We start from the raw sequence: 25,607 nt of genomic DNA, 5'->3' as shown, positions 1-25,607 counted from the left end.
GCCTCAATAAACTTGAACCGTGCTCACAAAAGGCGCACACGCTCGACGGCCTCGACTGGCACACTTCGTTAATTAAAGAGGTGAGAACGAAGCCTGTCGGCTGTTTCATGACGGCGGAAGAGCTGCTAAAACACTATTTGCTGTTCACGTAGATGTTTATTTACGCTTTAATCTACCTGGGAAGTGGAGCAGGAAATCTCCTTTGAAGCACGATCAGAGTTCCCACTGTGAAACAGTGTGACCTTGTACGTCATTGTGATTCTATTATTATAAATCTGAATGTGGAAACAGTTTATTTAGACATCTTAGTGCCACTATCACACATCTCTCTTCATGAAAAGCTCAGAAAATAGCTGTTTTAAGTGGCTCGTAACAAATTTGGAGACATCAGGAGAAGTTTATATACATTATTCTGCAGTTTTTAGGCCATTAATAAAGAGATTTAATTATCTGGTGTAAGATCATATTTGTTAATAAGTTGGAAATAGAGTTTTAACCTTGTATACAATGGGTGCTAAAAAAGTCTAACACCTAAGTTTACTGATCAGAGGTGTAAATACTTTTAAGTATTGAATGATAAACAGATCAATGGCCAACAGATGACCTGTGAACATTAGTAAATATTGATAAAACGACCACCCACATTTTAGCTCCTTTACTCAGGATGTGTTGTTAAAGAGGAGATGCACTTCCAGTAAGGCTCACTTGATGTAGGTCATGTAAACTGTACAGGGAGGAATCATATTATGTGACATCTCTACCACGCAGGGGCACAATGTTACTCAATTTAAAACTTTAACAAGTTGAGAAACTTTAGTTAAATTCAGTCAGTCTGTGGGAGTTAAAGAAAAAAAAAAAGAGCGTAAACTGGAGGACGAACATGGAGGCGGACGGGATGAGGCAGACAAAGCGTCGGGCCAAACTCATTGATCAGCAGCAACACTGTTCCTCCCGCGCTCCCTTTGTTCAGCACTCTTTCTGCTTTTCAACCAGATGCAATCTGCTGCTGTTTAGTAATCCAGAGGAGGCTTCCCGATGACTCAAAACACTGCAAACCAGCAGCTCACGACAAACTAGCTAATATATTCATAGCGTCAATCCACCTCTGTGCTGTCACTGTGTTCTGACACAGGAAGCCTGACTGAATGATCACCAAATAAGACATCAGTCTTTCCTGAAAGCAACTGGAACTTACAGAGAAGTTATCCCAGTTTCCCTCGGGGTGTCTTCGTGTTTCATCAAGTAAAACCGAAGACTGGTCTCAGCTAAATAGCTGATTTTATAACTGATGTTAAACTGCAGATCAGCTTGACAGGAAAAATGACAAACCAAGAAACCGCAGCATTTTTATGACTCATAAAACTACATTTGAACAATTATAATGTGACGTTTAACTATAGCAAAGCATCAGACACTGGAGACAGTCGTCTTTAGGGTCTCAAACAAAAGCAACTTTGTGTTTTGTCTTTCTCGATTTATCTTTCCATTTAATCACTGCAGCTCAGATTTGAAACATCACAGCAGCTGTCACCCATATCCCATCCAGACTCCATAACATAAAAACAATAGAATAGTCTGAACAAAGAGACCAGATCTACTTTTATTCAAATCTGATGTGTGAATTTAGTTTTCAGCCTACACATGAAACAACTAATGATCATATTTCCAATAATTCAAATATTTAGCACAAAACACTACAAATGTTCTTCAGTCCCATTTCATTCACTTGAATCTATTACGCCAGCAAATTCTCAAATTGAGGAGGAATCAAGTTCTGACGGCACTTTTGCTCAAAAAAAGAAAAGAACAATGTGGTAATCAGACAGCTTTTCCAAAACAGTGTGAGTCACATTTAGACCGCACTGTACAGATTTAAAAAAAAAAAAAAAAAAAAAAAAAAAAAAAAAAGGGAAATAAAAGCCAAACTTATGAATGACAACTCCCACAATCAAGTCTTTAGACCTTCTAGTGTGGAGGGCAACGCAACTGTAATACACAGATCAGATCTTTTATTTAATCGGCTACTCTCTGTTCAAAAAAGCAAACAAACAAAAAGTTCTCAGTGTCTCATAGTCCACAACCAACAGGGAAACAACACAAATCGAGTTAAGGTAAAATGAGATAACACAAAGAAAAGCAGGAAATTTTAAACCATTTAAAAACAGATATTTTGGTCAAAAATTAGATTTTTCCCTATCATCATCATCAACTACAAATTTTACTTATCAGTGCACCAAAATATTTCAAGGTTAATTTTAACCTTTAAAATAATTTTTTCAGTTTATAAAAAAAATAATTAAGTATTAACTAAATTTGTTAACTGTTTGTTTCCTGTTTTAAATCTTTGTGATGTGGCTTTTAGGGCCAATAGTGCTTTTCTGCACACATTTTAATGCAACTAAACATCACATAAACACAAATCAGAAGTCGACAATCTGAACTCATCTACTACTTTACATGGTGACACTGCAGCCAATCAGGCTGGAGAAGAAGCTCCTGATGCAGGTGTGTGTGATCTGCAGGTAAGCTGTTGGGGGATTCTGTGTATTGCTTGAGAGTCCTGTAGGTGTAGTGGGATAATTAGCAACAGGGCCATCTTTGAAAGGAACAAAACAAAGACTCTGTTTGTAGGGATCTTAACACTGAGTCCAGTGTTGAACAGATTAAAAGGTGAGGAGGTCTGCCATCCTGCTGACCTCTGAGCGAAAGGTCCCTCAGTGGCCCCCAGATGCCCCCGACCAATGAACCACTGTCTAATCCTGGACTCCAGAACATACTCAAAAAACACACATACACAACCCACGCAGACTCATCCACCCCAGCCCAGAAACACAGACAGGATGGGGAGGCAGGGGCCCTCTGCAGGCCACAATCACCACAGCATGAAAAATTAATGTAAAAGGGGGGGAAACCCCCAAACTTTAACATAAAGATTACACTCGGAGAAAAAAAAATCTGCACATTTATGAGTCTAAGCGATAATTAACAATGATGAAATATTATTCCAGGCTAAAGCTGCACATGCAGAGAGAGAAAAAACACACCTGACATCAAGAGAAGGAGGGTTAAAGCCAGGCATTGTTTACCAGGCCTCATATTGTGTTATTGCTCTGGGCAGCAGCTACACAATAGACCAACATTAATGCAGACCCAGGCAAGACGGAAGAAAGGTGAGCAGGGCACACCTTTGCTTTTATTTACTGCTGCTCGACCGAAACTACGCCAGTAATTTCCGGTGTCGCCTGCAAAGAGGTGGATCCCTGTGCACACAAACACACAGCATACCTCAGAAATTCTTGCAGGCAGGTGTCACAGAAGCGGTGTCCACAGGTGGACACTTGGACGGGCTCCCGCATCGCTTTGCTGCAGAGCGGACACTGGAAGCGTCTCTTTGGCTTCTCCAGGAACTTGTAATCAAACCCGGGCATGGCTGCAGGTTCTGTCGCTTTTGTCGGGCCTTCGGCTGCAGGTTAAAGGTACAAATGTCCTCTCGATCCCCCCGCAAACGGGGCTGTCTAGCTGCGCTGCCGTGAAGCCGATGAGGGGTTCATATCACGTCCCTTCCGCCGCCGACGGATCGGGCTCTGCAAATTCGTCCTCCCGCAGTGCTCAGCTGTCTGACGGCAACAAAGGCTGGACGGTCCGAGACAGGCTGGAGAAACGGTTCTCCCTCCGCAGTGTTTATGTTGGCCGGCAGAGCTGCTACAGCTGTGCGGATGACTCCTCTGGTGATGCAGAATTGACACACTGAGAGCAAAGCAAGAGCCCTCCGTCTGTTTAGGTGCACCGAGTCCCGCCTCCTCCTCCTCCTCCTCCTCCAGGCAGGAGGAGTCAAGGAGCTGAAACGCTCTGTTCACACCATTTTATCTCTGTGATCCCCTCTTTATGAGGCTTTAATCGAGCCTTTGTCCGGCTACAGTGGGCTCTCATCGTTCTTTCATTTCACATTTGATAATTATCAATGTTTATTTATCAGCTTAGACGCCATCAGGGGTCCACATAAAGTGTCGGAGAGTGATAATAAATAAATAATTAAATAAATAAATAAAAAACTAAACATACATAGTGCCAGCTGGTGAAGTCACACGTGAGAGAGGTTTCGCAGTAAAGATGTAAATTAAATAAAGAAAAACTGAATCCAACTCAGACACCTACAGCACAGTCAGAGGGGAGAGGCGCCCCCTGGCGATGGAGCAGCACACCAGTCTGGTATTATTTCGTTTCAAGCTTAAACGTTTCATATAAATGCTTCATTAAAAATAACCCCTGACGTCTGCTGTTATACTCATTAAAAAAAAAAAACATCCGGATGTCATTTCGTTCACGGGGTCAATAAAGCGCACAGCTTCACATCTGGATCGGTTTTCACCTGCTGTATTGCCACTGGATTACATCACCATTACATCATCACACAGGACAACAAAGGCAGCTGAGCCATGTCCCCAGAAAAGGTGAAATAACTCGGTGTGTTTATAGTATTAAACTACATATTAATGACAGCGTAAAGAGGAGGGTAGAGGAGGTTAATGTTTCATTTTTTGAAAGTCTGTCTTTTTAAATGTTCTCTATTGGAATAAAAGCCACAATACAAGAAAATGTCACTGTGAGTCAAATTTAATGTGAATGTAAATATAAAAAATACATGCATATTTAAAAAAGCAGCAGTGGAAATGAGCATTTTGAGGTGCTTGTACTTGAAACTGTTTTCTGTGATTATTTTGGTTTGTTTATATGGATATATACAGTGGGGCAAAAAAGTATTTAGTCAGCCACCGATTGTGCAAGTTCCCCCACCTAAAATGATGACAGAGGTCAGTAATTTGCACCAGAGGTACATTTCAACTGTGAGAGACAGAATGTGAAAAAAAAATCCATGAATTCACATGGTAGGATTTGTAAAGAATTTATTCGTAAATCAGGGTGGAAAATAAGTATTTGGTCAATAACAAAAATACAACTCAATACTTTGTAACATAACCTTTGTTGGCAATAACAGAGGTCAAACGTTTACTATAGGTCTTCACCAGGTTTGCACACACAGTAGCTGGTATTTTGGCCCATTCCTCCATGCAGATCTTCTCGAGAGCAGTGATGTTTTGGGGCTGTCGCCGAGCAACACGGACTTTCAACTCCCGTCACTGATTTTCTATGGGGTTGAGGTCTGGAGACTGGCTAGGCCACTCCAGGACTTTCAAATGCTTGTTACGGAGCCACTCCTTTGTTGCCCGGGCGGTGTGTTTTGGATCATTGTCATTTTGGAAGACCCAGCCTCGTTTCATCTTCAAAGTTCTCACTGATGGAAGGAGGTTTTGGCTCAAAATCTCACGATACGTGGCCCCATTCATTCTGTCCTTAACACGGATCAGTCGTCCTGTCCCCTTGGCAGAAAAACAGCCCCATAGCATGATGTTTCCACCCCCATGCTTCACAGCAGGTATGGTGTTCTTGGTATGCAACTCAGTATTCTTCTTCCTCCAAACACGACGAGTTGAGTTTATACCAAAAAGTTCTACTTTGGTTTCATCTGACCACATGACATTCTCCCAATCCTCTGCTGTATCATCCATGTGCTCTCTGGCAAACGTCAGACGGGCCTGGACATGCACTGGCTTCAGCAGCGGAACACGTCTGGCACTGCGGGATTTGATTCCCTGCCGTTGTAGTGTGTTACTGATGGTGACCTTTGTTACTTTGGTCCCTGCTCTCTGCAGGTCATTCACCAGGTCCCCCCGTGTGGTTCTGGGATCTTTGCTCACCGGTCTCATGATCATTTTGACCCCACGGAATGAGATCTTGCGTGGAGCCCCAGATCGAGGGAGATTATCAGTGGTGTTGTATGTCTTCCATTTTCTGATGATTGCTCCCACAGTTGATTTTTTCACACCAAGCTGCTTGCCTATTGTAGATTCACTCTTCCCAGTCTGGTGCAGGTCTACAATACTTTTCCTGGTGTCCTTCGAAAGCTCTTTGGTCTTGGCCATGGCGGAGTTTGGAGTCTGACTGTTTGAGGCTGTGGACAGGTGTCTTTTATACAGATGATGAGTTCAAACAGGTGCCATTCATACAGGTAACGAGTGGGGGACAGAAAAGCTTCTTACAGAAGACGTTACAGGTCTGTGAGAGCCAGAGATTTTCCTTGTTTGAGGTGACCAAATACTTATTTTCCACCCTAATTTAGGAATAAATTCTTTACAAATCCTACCATGTGAATTCATGGATTTTTTTTTCACATTCTGTCTCTCACAGTTGAAGTGTACCTCTGGTGCAAATTACTGACCTCTGTCATCATTTTAGGTGGGGGAACTTGCACAATCGGTGGCTGACTAAATACTTTTTTGCCCCACTGTATATATAAATATGCATTAAAATCTTTATCAGAGGTGAGTCTTGGCCCACACTTAGAAGTGACTACCTGCTTGAAGTGGAACTAACAGTTAGTCACAATAGATCAAGGAATTTTTGGAACGATATTTCAGCGCTGTGAGACATCTTGTGTCATCAGAAATACCTATCGAAGTGAAATCAGACATCACCTTGATGTTTACGAGAAAATATCACAAACTAATCCAGATGCAGATTAGTAAGTAAAATTGATTTATATAGCGCTTTCTAAGAAAAGGAGTCACAAAGTGCTTACAGAGTTAACAGGAGAAAAACAAACAAAAAGAAGAGCAAAATGCACACAACATAAAAACAACCAAATCTCTGTCTGAGAAGTTTAAAGCTTTCTAAAGAATGCCACAGATTCAAGCGTGTGAAGAAAGAGTGGTAAGCTGTTCCACAGTTTTGGTTTTAAGAGACAGTACCCATTTAGATTTTACACGGGTACAGAGAACCACAAGAAGACCTCTATCAGCCAGCCTAAGGATTTGAGTAGACAGGCGATGTAAGTGAGGGCCTCACCTCATAAAGCCATGAAAGTAAGAACCAAGATTTCAAGATGATACCTAAACGTGACTGGATGCCAGTGCAGATGCTGTAATGATGGGGTGATATGAGAGAATTTGAGAGCGAGTTACAATCCTTGAAGCAGCATTTTGGACAGATTGGAGGCGATTAATAAACGCTTTGGCGGACAACAAAATAGAGCAGTACAATAATCCAAGCAGGAGGTGATGAAGACCCGAACGAGCATCTCTTGTTCACTTTTTGAGCAATTTTTCTTACAGTGAACAAGCAAGAGCCTTGATGTGAATATCAGAAGTCAAACATCAAAAATGATCTCAAGATTGTGTTGTTAGCTTTTAGGGTGAATGAGAAAGAAAACGGATATAGAGGTATATGCTTTCTGGAGCGGGAAATAGAGACATTTGCTTTGTCTGAGTTAAATTCAAATATTTTTCATCCAATCATTAATTGAATTGAGACAGTCAATCTACCCCTCGTCTCTGGAGAGACAGAACTTCCAGCCTAAGCTGAGCTGTGCAGTCTCAGACTGCTCTCAGCCTAAATACAGAATATAATCATGTAACTGCAGATGATCTCTGGATTTACTATTGGAAATGAAGCCATGCAGCAGCATATAAAGTACTTCAAACTGACCCCACTTTGCATTATTAGGACTTCAGGTTCTGTGTGCAACTTTCTTCAAATCGTTCATTATTACAGGTTCAAGTTTACATTGACTGGCCCAAAAAAGGTCCTCAGCTGTGACATTTATTTTCCAATATCTCATATTGATGAGGGGAGATCCTCACCGCTGTGCAACATGTTCTTCAGCACATCCCAAAGATTCTCAGTGGGGTTAGGATCTTACTGAACCTTCAACCCAACGGAAGACCCTTATTTCTTTAGTTAAATTGAGGCGGTGTAGTTTGTCTTCATTTACTACAATGGGGGCTTTTCAACATTGTGGTATTTTCATTTGTTGTTAACCCTTTTCAGCATGGTTGTGTCTGCATCAGAGTGAGGCATTGAATGAAATAGTTACTGTACTCTGAACACTTTGGCAGGTTTTGATTTTGGTCATCACATGAACAGTTTTCACACTGTTCTGTACAGCAACATGATTTCAATGAGTTACAAGGACAATAATGATAAAACTGTGAACTTCATCTGCTGTTCAGAGTCCTACACTGGAATGAAAACAGCCCAGCATGAGCACCATTTCCTGCTGCAGTCAGTAAACAGTCTGAAATCTCCTTTCACTCCTCTCATTGAACTGCTGTTTATCTTACAAAAGTGAATGAGCGAACAAGCGAGTGGTTTCAGACACAGCTCGGTCCGTCGTTATGAGGTTCGAACACCGCTGTAATCCAATAAATCGCAAAGTGACCACTGACGTGGTGCTGACTTCATTTGTCTGATGAACGCTCAAGTGGCTTCATTCTTTTCGTTTCATTGACCGGCTGCTTGAGAGAGCTCAAAAACCAGTTTGACCTTTTAATGGTCTTTCTTGTGCTGACACTGCACATGAGAGCGCACAATAGCTCACTGCATGAGCCCAGCCTAATGACTTCCTGTAATCTAGCTTCAGTATCTGTGTTGCAACATTCCTTTCACCGACCTGATGTGAGATAAAACCTGCAGCAAGGCTGTGACCTTTTTTTGTGCTTTGCATCATGAAATCAAACCATTGAATGAAACACCTGAAAGAAAAATAGATAGAGAGAGAAAGGCTGAGGCTGCAGCTGGGGTTTGAAAGGAAATCTTTCTAAATTCAGCACAGATGGGTCTCTAGGAGGAAGCGGTCCTCCTCCACAGTCTGCTGTCGGGTCTCACGATGGCCGCAGAGTGGGTTATTTTTCAAGACGAGATCATCTGGAGATGGCCTCCTCGAGCAGAGCTGAAGCAGAAACAGAATGGCAATGTCAGTAGAGCTGAATCAGGTGCAAGTGTTTGACCTAATTGGGAACTGGTTCTATCTTCTCTCCTTTAAATACAACAGTAAGATAAGCAGCTTTTGGTTTTTGTACTGAATTAATCTGAAGATGCCACCTTGGCTTGAAATCTTCTCTACATTTTGACATTGGTTAGACAAAACATTCATTCATCCCACAAAGAAAACAATTAGCAGGTTAATCGATGAATGAATTGAACCAGCAGCAAACAACTCGTCTGTTGTTGCACAAAAAGTATTAACCCAATAAATCAGTGGGCCAATAATGAGGCTGACAGTTAAATGAATATCAGTAAGAGCTTGTCATGTTTTACAGGAGGTCTGGTAGTCCTGACTAGTCTAATGGAAATTTTAACACTGCAACAGAGTGATTCCTGCTGTCCAGATGTTCCACTCTCTTCTTTCTCCATCTGCTTTTTCACTCATGACTAATATAGGCAAAAATACGACATAATACAAAAGAACTTCAGGTCTTATTTGTTTTTAAATTTAGGATCAATATTACAAATTTTGGAGAAATGGTCTGCAGTGCTGCATTTTCTTTGGTATTGTTTAATCACAATTACTACTACTGGGCTACTGGACCAGAAAAACATGTTTGCTTTTCACAGTGACTCCACAGCTACATCTGCACACAATTATCTACATTTTCTCTGTTCATTGTTTAAAGTAATTAATAATTAATTAATTCTGTCTTCAAGTAATTGTTGTGAAGACTTTTGCCTTCCACTCACAATTTAAAGCTCACATTAAGAATTTAAGTTCCTTTCAGAGGTTTGTGAACTAATTTTGTGTTCAATTAAATTAATTCTTTCCTCCTTAAGGAAAACTTTAAAACCTGGTGATTTTGTACTTGTGTGTTTTAGCTTTTGACCTTCACATATGTGTTTCCTAATGTTCACCAGATCCTGATCACTGAAACATTGTTCAAGCATGTGTCATATCATCCACACACATCAGGTCACGTAGAGAAAACATTGACCTACATGACGAACCATTCTTGTTGTCCAAAAAAACTATACAAACAATTTTATCTCTCGACTCTTAGAAAAAAAAAAAAAAGCTTTGCATGATTCAGAGCTCAAAACAATCCTTCTTTATCTTTATACTGGACCTTTAGGACCACCCTCCGTTTCTTTCCATTTCTGTTGTTTAATGTTGAAGTGTTTGAGTTAGAAGGGTGAAACTCACTCACTTGGGCACTTGTGCAATGGTCTGTACTGTAATCTAAACCTCTCACAGTGGTTGGTCTCTATATATCTGCTGCTCAGCTCAGGCCTGAGAACCATTTAAACAGCAGCCCTGCAGCCTGTTGCTGGATTACCAGCATCTCTGTCACTTATTGAATTCTGATGCAGTTTAATCTTCTCTAATTCTGCAGCTGTTTTCAAATATAAAGTGGAATCCAAGCCCTCAGTTTTGTACCATCACTGTTTATACTGCCATTTTCTGTTCCACTCCATAGACCTCTGTGACCTACAATTACTTTTAGTGTGCAGATAAAAATTATATTTGTAGCATAAAAACTAGTTTCTTGTGTAAACAAACCCCCTGGCACCCCGTCTGTAAAAGATGGAAGTACTCCACATTTTTCGCCACAGCTGAGCTTTCAAACTTACAAATGAGTCCTTTCACTATTGTACACAGATGAACATGCAACTCTGCTGATGTTATCGGGGGACCTTGTCTCGAGTTAAGCTTGTCTTTCATCTGGGGAGTAGTGATATTTCACCACATCCCAACATCTCACAGAGTTTGTTAACAGAGGGTAATGAGTGAAATATTACGTTTCACTGCCAGCAGGGTGTTGCCATGACAACAAGCCACCGATGTCACCGCGAACGGGTGACTTTCATCGAGCTGCACTGGCTTTGGTATCCCAGAATCCTCCTCTTTTCTTCCCAGGCGGCCACGGGCCCCCTTGCCCCACGTGTACACCTCCCCTTCTGCAGAGAACAGAAACAGAAGAAGAAGAGGATGGTCACCAAATTGAGAGTCAGAACCCCAGCATGCATTAATTCACACAGGTCTTTAACTGATGGCTCCATGGGTTTATCTTTGGGATGGCGTGAAAATAATCCTGAACAAATGTGAAACTTGCTGAAGAATCTACCGCAATGATCATCTTTATCGGCTTTATTTTGGAGTTGACGCTATAAACCCACTTCTGACAAACTTGAGATGCTGTCCAAAGAGAATCCAATTATTTGCAAATCTCATAAAACCCATATTTTACTCATAATAGAGCATGGAAAACATATCAAATGTTTAAAGTGACAAAATGACGATATTAAGAAATATATTTTGAATATTTTTAATTTAATCATAGAAATGCATTTCAAAACAGTTGGCATTGGGCAAGAAGAGGCTGGAGAAAGTAAGTGGTACTAAATAGAAACGGCTGGAGGAACAGTACGGGTAGTTGTTTGCAAATCATTAGTTTAATCGCCAACAGGTCAGCAACTAACTGGGTATAAAAAGATCATCTTAGAAAGGCAGTTTGTCACAAGTAAAGATGACCAAAGGTTCACCAATCTGCAAAAAACTGCATATACAAATTGTGAAACAATTTCTGAACAATGTTCCTCAAAATTAAATTGTGAATCTCTTGTAATCTGCAGTAAATACATAATCAAAGATTTCAGAGAATTTAGAGAAATCAATACGGAATGTTTATGACTGTCGAGCTCTCAGGCTACCAACTCCTAGGTCCCAACTTTTTCAGAATTGGTGTTGTACATTATAACTGTGGTGACACAGCCAGTCAGAGTCAAATTGAGATATAATAAAATACCCATGTAAAGCAGCTAAACAACAGCTATCAATGAAATGTGGTCTCTATCAGATTAAATCTAATGTTATCCATTTCAAAATCCTAGTTGACTTCCTTCTTAAGTTATCGATTTGAAGTCACCCGTTTTTTTCGTTGTTGTTTTTTTTATAGTTATACCTATGGTATCAATTTGAAACTCCTATGTCAGTTACTGCATTCACAAACTTGGGACTCCACATCACCTACCCGGCAGGTTGATGATAATACCCCATCAGTCTTTTACAGCTGAGAGGTAAAAAGAAATGTCTAACAGTAATTTATAGTTTCATTGGCTAATATAATTAGACATGGTAGTTCTCACCGTTTATGTTTCTCTGGCATACCAAGCAAGTCTCCCTTGCCAGAAAAACAGATTTGGCCTGATTGCAGCTTAAGCTGTGTGTACACACACTTTTCTCCTTCTTATTGGTTCCAGTAATCCAGTCAACTCTCAAACTGTACTACATCCCCGGCCCATCTTCAACCTGAACGGCAGCCAGAAAAAACTGAAAGCCCCTTTGCAGGTGTGCAGGGTCTTCAAAAACTTCAAGACGTGATATTTACTCTTTTCTACTCATAAGTATATTAACCTGATATCACACTTTACTTAAAACTATATTGCAGTTTCCTCTGTCAGCCATCCAACATATTTTGAGGATTCTTGTTCACAAAACTCAAGTCTCAAAAGAAACGTGGTTCAAAAAGAAATCTGTTGCAATGTTACAAACATGACTCAATAAATGCATCTACTCACCAGATCCTATGGCTAAGGTGAAGGCGTCACCACAGGCAGCCACAGTGATGCCCTGCAGGCCAGACACTTTGCAGGGGGCACGGCTGCTACGTCGGGAGCTGGAGCCAATTTGACCGTGCTGGTTGCTGCCAAAGGTGAAACACTGACCATTTTCTGAACAACGAAAACGTGGAGACATAAACCAAGAAAAAATTTAGGAATTACACTTGTGGTGAAATTACTTTGTTAGCAGCTTTTCCCTTGTGCGGATAAGAAAAATTTACGTTTTTAATGAATTGCAGTAATATTAATTTTTGTACCGCAGTTGCCTGACAAGGGTCTGCGGGAAAAAAAAGAAAGAGGTCACAGACATTATTCAGGATTCTTTGTTGCATCCCACTAAACCCAATGCTGTCAAAAGCAAGGGAACTACTGCAGTTTTGTCAGGGCTAATCTCTTCAATCTTTCTGGTTTCTGTTTTTCTAGTCAGCTTTAGTCTGGGTGCTAACCAATCACATTTGAGCAGGTTCTGGATGCAGATAAACAGACTGTATAGATGCAAAAAGAGGAAAAACATTTGCCGTTAAGCAATCTCTAACAATCAGCTATTTAAAATATCTGCTCCTCTCTCTATTTAGTCTTTCTGTGTTCCCCTCAAATTAGTTTATTTATCCTTTAGTTGTGTCCTTGATTAATTTCCTGCTTTATTCTGATACCTAGATTTCTCTTGTATCCTGCTTTGGATTTTATCCCTTGTTTGTTGATCATCTTGATAGTTTTCACCTTTGTCTGGTTTCCCTTCTGTTTCTCATTTCCAATCAGCCCTCTGTGTATAAGTAGTTCTGTCTTCCTCTTTGTCAACTCATCTGTTGTACCACCTGCTTCTCTCATAAGGTGCTGCTTCTAAGTCATGTGCTTGTTGGCAGTTTTTGTACTTTTGGATTAGTCACCCTTTTTTCCTCCCTGGAACTTATTGTCAGCATGAAAGTAAAGCTTGCTTTGTGTATTACTCTGTGTGCCAGTCTGTATTTGGGTCCACCTTTGGACTTAAACTTAACATACAAAGGCACTCGCAAAGAAATGCTATAATAGCTACAAACGAGACTCTTTCCAAAAAAGAGAATAATATTGTGAATTTCTTGAACCTGTAACAGCGACAGAATGCGCCGTTCCAATGTCAATGTAAACAATCTTCTCAGTGTTGAGTGGGGCTGATTGGACTGGAGTGTAAGAATGAACTTCTTCCACTTGATTCAAGGGATTCGGTTCCTCTCCAGCTGTGATCATATCCAGGCCAAGCTTGTTGAACCTGAGTACAATAAAACAACAAAACAAACATTTTTAACAGACACAATGCTGTAGTATTCGTCCAAATCTTAAGTGTTTGTTTAAGCATGCATACATTTGAGAATATAAGACTGTTTGTTTCCTGTAAACAAACACATTACCAGCACTCGCTCATAAGTATCGTTTCTTTTTTGCCTTTTGGCTAAAAGCTGCAATCGGTGAAATCCAGAAAACAAATCTGACATTATGTAATATAGAAAAAATCCCAAGTAGGCAGACGTTCCAGTCTAGTTTGCTATCATGTGTATCAAGTTTCCATCCCGTTGGCTATGAAGTCTGTTAAGTTTCATGGTATATAAATAGTTCCACCTGCTATTTTTGGAACACTTTGATGAATATCGTGCAATAAAGTTCTTCTTACCCATCAATGAAGAATAATTATCATTTAATGCCAGTAATCTTTTAGTTTCATATTTATCAAGTATTCAATACATGTTTAAGGTCTGGAGCTGAGTTCACTGCTACTGTGTATGTATTTCATGTCTGTAAGCCACAGAAGTGTGAACAAAGCTGTTTACTACTCTTGCCCTCTCCTATTCACACATACATCCTCTCTGAGAGAGCGGGATTAGCGCTGAGTGAATGCATAGGCTTTGTCATTTTAAGAGAATGCTGTCTCACACGTTGTGCACTAGGAAAGTACCTCTCTGACCTTTTAACCTACCACCATCAACCCACATGATCGAGTTTATAGAGTGAAAAAATGTTAGCATTTTTTACGGAAAACATGGAGTGAAAACGTTGTCTCAGCGTTATATAACGCTGCTCATCACTTCCTCATTTTTGTCACACTTTTGAATCAAGAACCAGAATAGTCACCTGTTGCTTCCACATGCCACAATGCTGTGCTGGTTGCTAATAATCATGGAGCAGTCAACTCCACACACCACCCTCTGGGCTTCAAAGTCGCCAGGTAAACACACTTGCTGTGGAGAGTTATGGGTGTCCTGGGTGCCGAGCCCGAGGCGACCTTTCAGACAGAGACCCAACCATTAAGCTCTGTGTTGAGATGCAGCTGTCATAAACCACACAAGCAAACACCAAAAAGAAGAAAATAAAAACTGGTTTGTTTACTATACCATTGTCTCCTCTTCCCCAGGCAAAAACTTCTCTTTCATTGGTCACAGCGAGAACATGGGAAGCACCGCAGGACACCTGAATGAGCTCGTAACCAAGCAGGGCCTCCACTATCTTGGGCTGAGAACAAAAACAGTGTCATCAATGAAATGAAAGCTTTTCATCAAAAATCTGTAGGGACGTTGCGCCCTCATAGCATTCATTTAACTGTATAAAATGAAACTGCATCATTCTTGGTTGAATTCACTCCTCTCTCTCCCTTTGTTTCCTGTCTGCTTCTGTACTATCTATTGCCTAATAAATTTTAAAAAATGTCTTTTTAACGACCATCTCTTTCTATAAAGTCTTTTAATTATTCATTCATCCATTATTATTTCATTGTTATCAATTCATTGTACATGTTAAGGCACGTCTGCTTTTAATGTGTGCTTTTCTGTAAAAATATGAGGGAGAGCACATCAAGCCATGAAAAAAAGACATTATTTTAACACTGTGAAATTGCAAAACACACACAAGCTTGTGTAGAAGCGTGTGGAATGAAGTCTAACCTGTCAGCTTTTTAGGACGACGTCTGTATTTTTTTGCTCCAGTGTTCCAACAACCCAGCTAATATTCCAGCACATTCACCACTAGCTAGTGGGCATCATGTGCGCTGCCTCCTGCACACTAGCTCTCTCACCTAAACCACACAGTGTTTCCAGTAGTGCACTGCTGATTAAATGGTATTATAGACTAACTTCAGGGTCACAGAATTTCTACTGATTGAGAGATTTCTTTAACATGTAATCCACCTTTATTAATCTAAACAAGTTGATTTGAGTGGAATTTACAAAGAAGCTGTTGCCTTTAACTGTATTACTTTTATTAGGGTATACCTAATTTCTTACACTGGCAGCTATCATTGCATTTACTAAGGCATTCAAATAGTGTACCTGTGTTACATCATTGAAGTTCCCGTGTCCTAGACAGCCGTTGCTTCCACTACCAAACGTCATGATAATGCCCCTGTCTGCAAATTGGAAATGAAAAGAAGGGATTAACAGGACTATTAGTTGATGAGTGTAGGTGTATTCTTACAGAGGCCAACAGAATGCTTCTAATCCCCATCTAGGAAACACTAATCTGCAACACAACAGTGAAAACTGATGAAAGAGACATGAGCTAAGAGAAAAGAGTCTTTAATCCTGTGTTATCGGCTTTGTGGTGTTGGATGGGTTGACAAAACCCTTCAAAAACACGCTGTGAGTGTACCACAGTGTGAGAATGAGAGAAACAACCATTCCTAACTGCCAGGCAAGCATGAGGGTTATGTTCAGGTAGATTCACAATATCAAGATAAAGAGATGGTTGGCTGTATCCAAAGTTTGCACTCAAACACCGGTTTAGTGTTTTAGGGGATGAGCATAAAGAGATTTTCTACAGCACAGCTCCTAACTAAACTGATTGGCACGGCTGTGATCTCTCTGATGGGTATCCAAAGACAAATGGCCCACCTACCTGTCATGCAGGTGGTAAAGAGATCACCACAGGACACAGACTTGATGGTGACTCCAGACTGACCCTCGAGGAAGCGAGAAATAAACTGAGGCTGGATCTGCTCCACCACACCAGGAAGACTGGCCTCAGAGGACCCCGCTGATGGAGCCTGTGACAAAAAATGTTATTAGACTAAAGTGAGCAGAGAGTCTCTTTATGGCAGTAACAGAATAAGAGGAAATCACGAGTCTGCAATATTCAAGCCTTCCAGATGTTACTTTTAAAGTATACAAATACCCATGTAGAGAATTTATGCTTTTCCAAGAGTATCTTAAAACTCAAAATATGGATAAAAAAGTGCTAAAATCCTTCAATCTGATGTTGTCTGTTTAGTACTGTAGCTTCTCCAAGCAACCATAACAATGCTGTCCTGTAATATTGCTATTTGAGTCTTTAAAACTTTCTGGGATTTTCTTGTTTGCTACAACAAGTACTGGCTCATAATTTCTTTCAGCTATATTTGGACGTTTAACAGTGGAAACATCAGCAAGGCTGAGGAGAGCATATCAGATCAAAGCTGCTCCTTTTGCACTGTGTCAGAGTTACAGGGAACATTTGTACTTCAGGAAAAGCAGTCAAAGTAAAAAAAAAAAAAGAAAAAACAAAGAACACACACACACACACACACACAAACCTCCCATGTAATCAAACGGCCAGTCTTGGTCACACCCATCTTTTGAGTGCGGCCCAGAGAGACCTGAAGCACTTCCGTGTTGAGCATCGGGAGGCGGAGAGGGGTCGAGATGCCACTTCCCCACGTATACACAGAAGACAGCGGGAGGGAATGCACCTTTCCTGGTCCTAAACCAACTGATCTGTCTGTTTCAGCCCAAAAAAAGCAAACAACAATTTTTGTAACTGACGCTATCAGTCTAGATCAGCCAGTACTATGGTCAAATAACTACATGCTTCACCTCTTGACCTGTTGGCAGGAACTCTCCCTCCTGGTCTACCTTGAGGACCAGTTTGCACCGTAGACAGAGGTTTCTCAATCCTGGAAGAAAAGAAGATATTGATAAAGACAGAAGTCACTACACAAAACATAATAAATCTCAATCTGACATCAAAACTCTTGTAGTTAAAATAATCTTATTTCATTATTAATTAAGCAAAAAGACTGTACCTGCGCATTTTTACATTTCCTATATCTGTGTAGAGGTTAAGCAGGGGCCTGATGCATATGGGGAGAGCCATTATTTCATTGAGTTGAGGCCGTTTGGATGGATCCAAATTGAGCATGTTGAGAATTAGCTGTCGGAGTTCTGGGCTGTAACGGTCTGAGATCGGAGCAAAGGTGCCGCTCATGATCTTCAGAACGAGGGCGGGGAGATTCTGAGAGAAAAATGAAGGAGTGAAATCATAAGATGCATCACAGATTGATGTGAAAAGCATAATCTCTCATCTACCCTAAATCCTTGTCAAAACAAGAATCTTTCACAGCACTAAACCGCAGTGTAATCGGTAGTGAAAACAGACTTGAGCAAAAGCAAAAAAGATTTGAATGAATTATTGATCTGAGTGGATATCAGAAGCAGTAGCAATCTGTTTGTGCTTTAAAGTGGGACAACATGCGGGTGCTTTTATGAAATATTCTGAGAAATTTTAAGAATCCCCCATTGTGTAAACAGAGTAGCTCTAATGGTTTGAATGCCTTTGCACACAGCAAGAGTTTATAATTTATACATTTAAGGAGAAGAAGAGTAATGTAAAAACAATAATGCAGTATTATCATCACACCCAAAATGGGACAGTATAAAGTATATGCTCTTATTACAGCAGCCTCAAAGGCTCTCTTGAGGCTTGCTAGCTCATACAGCACACAGCCCAAAGCCCAGATATCACTCTTCTGGTTATACGGCTTTCCCTCACACAGCTCCGGGGAGATGTAGCAAGGGGTCCCGACAACCTGTAACAGGAAATAAAGGAGGTTTTAATTCCATTTCAGAATGCAATTTAGAATTCTAAAAATGAAGGGAAGAGGTAAGACGATTCACCGTGTAAGCTTTGCTTTTGCTGACGAGGATCTTGGAGATGCCAAAGTCTCCGATTTTGACAATCATCTGGTGTTTGTCAAGAAGAATATTCTGAGTCTTGAGGTCCCTGTGCAGGATGAGCTTGTTGTGAACATGGTACAGGGCGAGCAAGATCTGCACAAAGAAGTGAAGGATGGTGTCTTCGTCCAGTAGCGAGTTACAGCGCTTCTGTATGTAGTCAGCCAGCGTCCCACCTGCATGGAGAAAACATGAAGGGAAGAATAAACAACACAGATGACTTTGGTTTGTTGGAACCATAATGGAAGTTACTATGTTGGTCTGAGTAATGAAATGATATTACAGCCAATTAACATTGGATTTTAAAGGCTTTAAAGGGCTTTAAGATCACAGCAGGTGACCTTGTTGCTCAAGTGAAATGTTACTGTAAGCATTAGAAAAAATAAGTAATCCAGCCATGTAAATAAATCACATCAACACTTTTATCTGCAACAAATAGACTTTTTGGATGTTTACAGCCGCAAAATCTGAACTTTAACAAAAACTAAAGTCCATGTACTTTTTCAATAATTTTCTTTCATGTGAAAAAATATGACAATAAATCCAGGCAGGATATATTTACCAAAAAATCAAACAAACTACTGCTAGAATAGTTGGAGCAATGACAAAGAAAAGATAATGAGTGAAAAATGCTCATAAAACACCAAAATATGTAAGGTTTTATATCTGAATCAAAACAATGTACGTGCACCAATATCTGTAAGCTATGGCAGTTCCACTGGCAAAACAAGCTACTTAACCAATCACAAATTGAGAAAATGTCATTTAGAAATGCATTGCAGAACTTTAGAGGCCTTGGCAAAGTCCTCGTCTTTAGTATGAAAATATAAAGATCCAAGCCTCATGATTTTAGGTTTTTGTTTTGGTGCATTTGTGCAGAAGGCTGGCCTCACTAATGGCAATCTACATTTTTTACATTATAGATAAACAGATTTCTGAATTGTAATACTATCACACAGCCTCATGTGGTATTCCCAGGCCTAACATGATGGGAACCAGCAAAGGTATGGAGCCCTGCAGGACTATATCATGGGAAAAGTAACATGCTGTACAATTAACAAAAGGGAGATGTGTAATAAGATATTATAGCAAGGTTACCTGGAGCATATTCCATCGCTATCATTAGGGCCTTGTCTTCCAGGAAGTTCTCATAGTACTCTATAATATTTGGGTGGTTGAGCAGTTTCAACACCTGACACTCGTTTTGTGCTGCCAGACGCTCGTCTCGTGACATTTGCTCCACCGGGATCTCCTTAAGGATGACATAGGCCGCGTCGCTGCGCCTGCGGCACAGGTGAACAATCCTGACAGCAGAGCAAAGTGAAGAAGAATGAGAGATACCGTTTCCTGAATAAATATGAGCAGGGTGATTTGCTGAAGTTTAGATTTGACATTGTTAACTCATTCACTGCCATTGACGTCTATAGCCGTCAATGGCAGTGAATGAGTCAATGGGTTTAACTCATTCACTGCCAATGGCTGGCAGTGAATGAGTTAAGCTTTGGCACTGATTTATTACACGTTACTCTCTGGGGAAGCGATAATGTGAACCAAATAAACACAGTAACACAGTAAAATAACCTCAATATTTAACTTAAGATTTTTAAGCTAATGTGAGACAAAGTTGTAAAAGAATAGAGAATCTGAAAAATCTGACCCTTTCACAGCATTCTGTACTAACCTTTAAGAACTACTCCCACACATGGCTGGCACAGAATAAAAAGAGAAATAAATGGAAGGGACACAAACACAGTGCATGTCTTCTTAGCATATAACCTGACTGGATTCTTTTATGTAGAAAAATAATAACACTTTATCAGCCGATTTAACATCTGGGCTCAAAAAATAACTCTGCCATGCTGTGGGATCAACATTGTGTTCTATTCAAATAAAGTACTGACATAAAAGTACAGCTGTGCAGATCAGGACCTTGTGACTTCCCACCTCTGATGGATTATTTAAGTAGTTATAAATAAACTGCAAAATGAGCAGAGCAGCTCAGGCTCGGGATAAATCCACTTGATGTGCATTATTTATGAAATGTAAGCAGCACAATCCCATGTCTCATTGTGCAAACATCAAACAGGCCATCTTTTAATGACAGTTTTATCATTCAGATGTGAAGTATGACCAACACCAATTCAAAGTGATATGAATGTACAGGTATGGAAAACAAGATTTCTTTTTCCTGCCTCTATGGTATTTTGATCACAAGTTGGAATTCAGACAAATAGAATGAAAATAATAAATGTCAATGTTACAAATGAAATTTCTGCTATATTTGGGTTAGATTAGTTGATTTTGTTTCAGAAGACATCAGAAGCTTTCTCCATCTGTGTACCTGAAAAGTATATTTGATTTGTGTTACAGTCCTGAGGTTTCTGAGATGTTACTGAAAATTGATTTTTTGGAATTTGTTGAGTTTCGGTTCCTATTTTGATTGGATTGTTATTCTAGTCTGCCCAGTGTTTCAGTCTTTGTGTCCCCCTGTCTCTATGATCATCTTTATTGTGAGTCTTTTTGTCTGGCTTTATTTATTATGTTTTGAATGTTCAATTATTTTCAGTTTTGCTTTGATAGTCAGATTACTCATCTTGATTCAGTTTTTTACCTTCTGTCTGTCTTTACTTGCGTTTGATTACCTTCAGCTACACTTTGTTCCCACTGCCCTCTCATCTCCAATTAATATATATATGCTGTGGACAAATAGTCCAAAAAATTCTTTACCTTGACCTTAATGGTCAGGTGTAATGGACACTATAAGGAAAAGAGAAGGACGGTCCTCAAAGAATCCAACTTTACTTACACTATACACAGCTTCTTAAAAATGTGATGGCAGATGTTGTGGATTTTCAGAAGAGTGAAGACAACAACTAAATTTTAAACATGTTTGTGTCATGTTGTTTCACACAGTCACATAAAAAGAGAACCACCCCTAAGAAATACAGTAAAACTTCATTAGCAAGGCTGGACATTTAAATGAACAGGGACATGGAGCTCATAAAGTGTATACCATACCAGTCAAAATGAGATTATTTACTTCAGTCATATTTTCTGATGATCTAGTGTAACTCAATATAGCTCATAATCTTTATTTATGGAGCTTTTCCTACTTATAAAGCTCCCTTCTTCGTGTAAAGCAACAACAAGCAGATTTTATGACAGTAGCATAATATTGATCATTTAAAAATAAGCTATAAAATTGAAAATCACACATAAATATGTGAATTGCTTTTTCTTAGTACTTAGAGAATTCAACCAGCTCCGATTATGCCTGCAATGTTTATTCTTCCAGGTCACTTCATGCAGAAACCTTCCTAAGCAAAACCGACTCTTTGACCATCTTTGACCATCAAATTAATATTTATTCATATGTGACATGGTAGTGTTTTTGTCATTGGCTATAAAGTTTGTGATTGGAAAAATAGTTGTAGTGTTTTATGACCTCTTGGGGTTTTTGTTTATCAGCTAAAATTATATATCTTCATGACACTTAAAAGATTAAAAGTTTCATTCAATTTAAGACTTCAGTGCCTCTTTCATAAAACACTAGCCAACACATATTCTTTTTCAAAACTCCAGAAAAACTCATTCAATTAGTTGAAGTTTAATAAAAAAAAAATTAGAGTTAAACTTTGAAATTCAGTTTGTAGGCTGGTTACAAACTATTTACACTCATTTGTCATCTTACCCTGTCATCTGGACCAACTAACACTATATTACCAAAAGTATTCAGTCGCCTATCCAAATCACTGAAATTTGGTGTTCCAATCACTTCCATAACCATAAGTATATAAAATCAAGCACTTTGGCATGCAGATTGCTTCTACAAACATTTGTGATAGAATGGGTCGCTCTCAGGAGCTCAGTGAATTCCAGCGTGGTAGCCTACCGTGATAGGATGTCACCTGTGCAACCAGTCCAGTTATGAATTTCCTCACTTCTAAATATTCCACAGTCAACTTTTAGTGGTATTATAATAAAGTGGAAGAGATTGGGAACAGCAGCGGCTAAGTTGCTTCCTGTTCCAACATGACTGTGCACCAGTGCACAAAGCAAGGTCCATAAAAATATGGAAGAGCAAGTTTGGTGTGGAGAAATTTCACTGGCCTTCATAGAGTCCTGACCTCTACCCGACAGAACACCTCTGGGATGAATTAGAGCGGAGACTGGGAGCCAGTCCTTCTGTTCCAGCATCAGTGTCTGACCTCACAAATCCGCCTTTAGAGGAATGGTCTAATATTCCTATAAACACACCCTTAAAGCTTGTTGAAAGCCTACCCAGAATAGTTGGAGCTGTTATAACTGCAAATGCTGGACTAGCATAAAATTAAACCCTATGAATTAAGAATGGGATGTCACTCGAGTTCATATGAGTGTGGGGGCAGATGAGCAAACACTTTTGGCAATATAATGTATATAGGGTTTGACCGAGGGTGGTAAACATTTTTGGTGACTTTGGCAGACTTTAACACTCATCTGACCTCTACATGCCTTTCAGATAGCTGGTTTTTAAAGTAAATAAATCGCGTCCAGTGCTCTGTTACTTCTGGTAACACATCCTTCTCCGTCGTCGTCTTCTTCGCACGTTTGACGATTTCCGTTACTTCTTTTTAAGGGGAAAAATTGTTTTCCTCTTTCGCTCCTGACAGCGCAGCGTTTACAGACAGGCTGATGTGTGTGACATAAAAGAACTTTTATAAATTACATATAAAGTGTAAGTATAGCCAGACGTTACCCGAAAGCTCCTCTTCCAACAACTTTGATTTTCTCATACTTCTCCATCGCTGCTGCGCCCAAACGTTTCCGCCGTTTCCAGGCAACCCCTCTGGCACCACGGCAGCCAGCGAGGGACAAAACAGACGGATTCCACACAGTTAGTACAGGAAGATACCAAACAGACACCCCCTTTTTTTTAAATTATTTTTTCAGTCACGGTGAACATTGTTTTAAATTATGCTTACACGTATACTTTAATACAACGAAATATGGTTATGTTTTATTTATATTTTATTGGAAGTACTTCATAATACCTACATAAATTGTAGTTTCCAAACATTTTCGATTTGCTGTATGTACTGCAAAACAAAGGAGTCACAATTTGCGGTTTAAAAGAGAAGAGGACAAAAACTACACTATATAAATATTTGGGCATTTTAAAGTAATAAGTAGCATGAAACATTTAGAAACAAAGAAATTGAAAATAATATATTATTTATATATTATTTATTTGTTTTTGTTTGGTTTTCCCATTAGAGGAAATTGTCCTTTAGAAGAAACGATAATGTTTATCCATCTTAAACGGTAATTATACAGTATTTTTAAGCACAACGGCTGTGTAGTGGTTTCCACATTTCCTTGACAAGCGAAAGGTCACTGGTTTGATTCCACTTGAAGACACAAATCACCTTTGGGGTTTTGTCAGGAAGGACATCTTGCATAAAACTGCAAAATCACGCATGTGGAGCTACCAACTGTGGTGACAACTGTTGAGTAAGGGAATGATTGGAAGTAGCTGTCAAGTGCAAGAAATGTATTACAGCTTAGATCAACCTGCTGTTATTACACTGTAACTACCTAATATTTAGGGTGAACCTGAGTTATACAGTATTGTAACCGCCCCCTGCTTACATGTTGATAAGTGGTTATTACTGATTTCCCATTTTGTTTATTTTATTCTTTAGGCTACAGGGTATGACTCCACAAAATTCCAGGTCTCAACCTTATTGTCCCTCATGTCCCTTCAGAATAAGATGGCACACTCCTACAAAGCTCCTCACTTTGGAAACTATACCTACATCTGTGGGGTTAGGGGGTTAGGGTACTTAATAATACAGACCACGTAATGATAATACGGTTAATTAAAATGTAAGAAGTCCTTTCCTCCAACGTATCTCACGGGTACTCATTACTTAAAAACACTTACAGTATAATTTGTTTCTTTTTCTTTTCTGTTGTTACTCCATTGTCTAACTACACCTACCAGTAAAAACTCACACTTAATTTAAACATTAAAAAAAACATAGTAACACTTGGGAAATTATACCATAAATCGTGGACTGTATTGTCAAAACGCAAAACGCATAGCTTATTTTCTGTGAAATATCCGGCCATGCACTTGTGCCAGGAAACAAGTAAATTGAAATGAAAGTGAAAAGGAAATGGAAATGAGAACTAGTCTGACGGATGAGATTAGTAGAGCTTCTTGAGCTTGGACAGCTATTGCACTCTTACATCCAGACACCTGGTGATTATAAAGCGCCTTTCCCTTGCCTGAGACAAGCAGGAAGGGAGCTGTATCAGCACTGTTTCCCCTCTTTGCCTCAATAATAAATGCTTTGTGCTGTGACAAAGCTTGCTCTGTGCTAAAGTACATACCTTCACTATCATCATCAGTCTGAAATAATGGTACATTACCACAAACAGTCATCTGCATGTAACTCAACCTTACCCTGCAATTTCCCTGCAAGATTTTTAAATGACACTAAAGGTGATGTAGAGATAGGTGAGTAGAGGGTGAGTCCAAAACACAATACCTCGCTCTTTTTCAGGAACATGATATCTCAACAAAGAACACATAAAGCAGCCCTGAAGTGTATATGGCATTCCTCAGACCAGCTAAGTGACATATTTTGCCTCCTGTCAGCTGATGCTTGAGAGTCAGTGTCCAGGAATGCACGGTGCAGGACAGTGAAACTGTCGCTAAACCTCAGGTATGAAACCTCACCTGAAGAGCATTATCTGTTACTAATCTCCAAAGATCTCTCATGACACATGATGAGAAATTGTGGGGGAGTAAAGTTGTTTTTAGAGATATCTTGAACATCCAGCCCTTTTTCACACTTGGCATCATAAGCTTTGACAACAGATTAGTCAGGACTGAAATGTTGCCTATGAACGCCTGCTGTGAAGAAGGTTATGTTGACATGTTTCTTTGCGTTTGTGTAAAAACTTCCTTAAATTTCTAGGAAAGGTAATAAAGGTAAAGGTAAGGAAAGGTAATACTTATGTGATAAAAAGGAGGAACTGCTTATGAATACTCATCTTAATATCTTTCTTTATAATTTTTAATGGAACGGCAAGAGGAAGTCAGGAGTGGCAGTGAAGAATGTGAAGATTGTGCAAGACATGTGTGAGGACCGAGACAGTGGTGAGGTGTGTGGTAGGAGTGACAGATATGTTCAAGGTGGGACTAGGATTACCTCAGGTATC

General features: G+C 39.7%; 2 protein-coding genes across 2 annotated transcripts in view; both read right to left on the bottom strand.

Annotated features, from left to right (window-relative positions):
• Nucleotides 1–3,819, bottom strand: part of traf4a (tnf receptor-associated factor 4a) — a 35,193-nt gene extending 31,374 nt beyond the window's left edge. The window contains exon 1 of the mRNA XM_026192213.1: nt 3,286–3,819. Coding sequence (XP_026047998.1) covers nt 3,286–3,428 — 143 coding nt within the window. The 5' untranslated portion in view covers nt 3,429–3,819. The remainder of the gene's footprint in view (nt 1–3,285) is intronic.
• A 4,550-nt stretch (nt 3,820–8,369) lies between these two features.
• On the bottom strand, nt 8,370–23,239 carry nek8 (NIMA-related kinase 8). The gene is made up of 15 exons (XM_026193168.1): nt 23,134–23,239; nt 19,494–19,699; nt 18,339–18,571; nt 18,119–18,250; nt 17,468–17,676; nt 17,259–17,338; nt 16,979–17,163; nt 16,306–16,453; nt 15,741–15,817; nt 14,811–14,928; nt 14,551–14,701; nt 13,530–13,693; nt 12,406–12,558; nt 10,627–10,785; nt 8,370–8,785 (listed from the first exon to the last, which is right to left on the bottom strand). The coding sequence occupies exons 1-15, from the start codon at nt 23,178–23,180 to the stop codon at nt 8,757–8,759; spliced, it is 2,091 nt and encodes a 696-aa protein (XP_026048953.1). The 5' UTR covers nt 23,181–23,239; the 3' UTR covers nt 8,370–8,756.
• Nucleotides 23,240–25,607: the final 2,368 nt, after the last annotated feature.

The sequence above is a fragment of the Astatotilapia calliptera genome, chromosome 14 (genome assembly GCF_900246225.1).
Source record: "Astatotilapia calliptera chromosome 14, fAstCal1.2, whole genome shotgun sequence".
Taxonomy (NCBI): Eukaryota; Metazoa; Chordata; class Actinopteri; order Cichliformes; family Cichlidae; genus Astatotilapia; species Astatotilapia calliptera.
The sequence above is the reverse complement of the archived record's forward strand: the minus strand, read 5'-3'. Positions and strand labels throughout refer to the sequence as shown.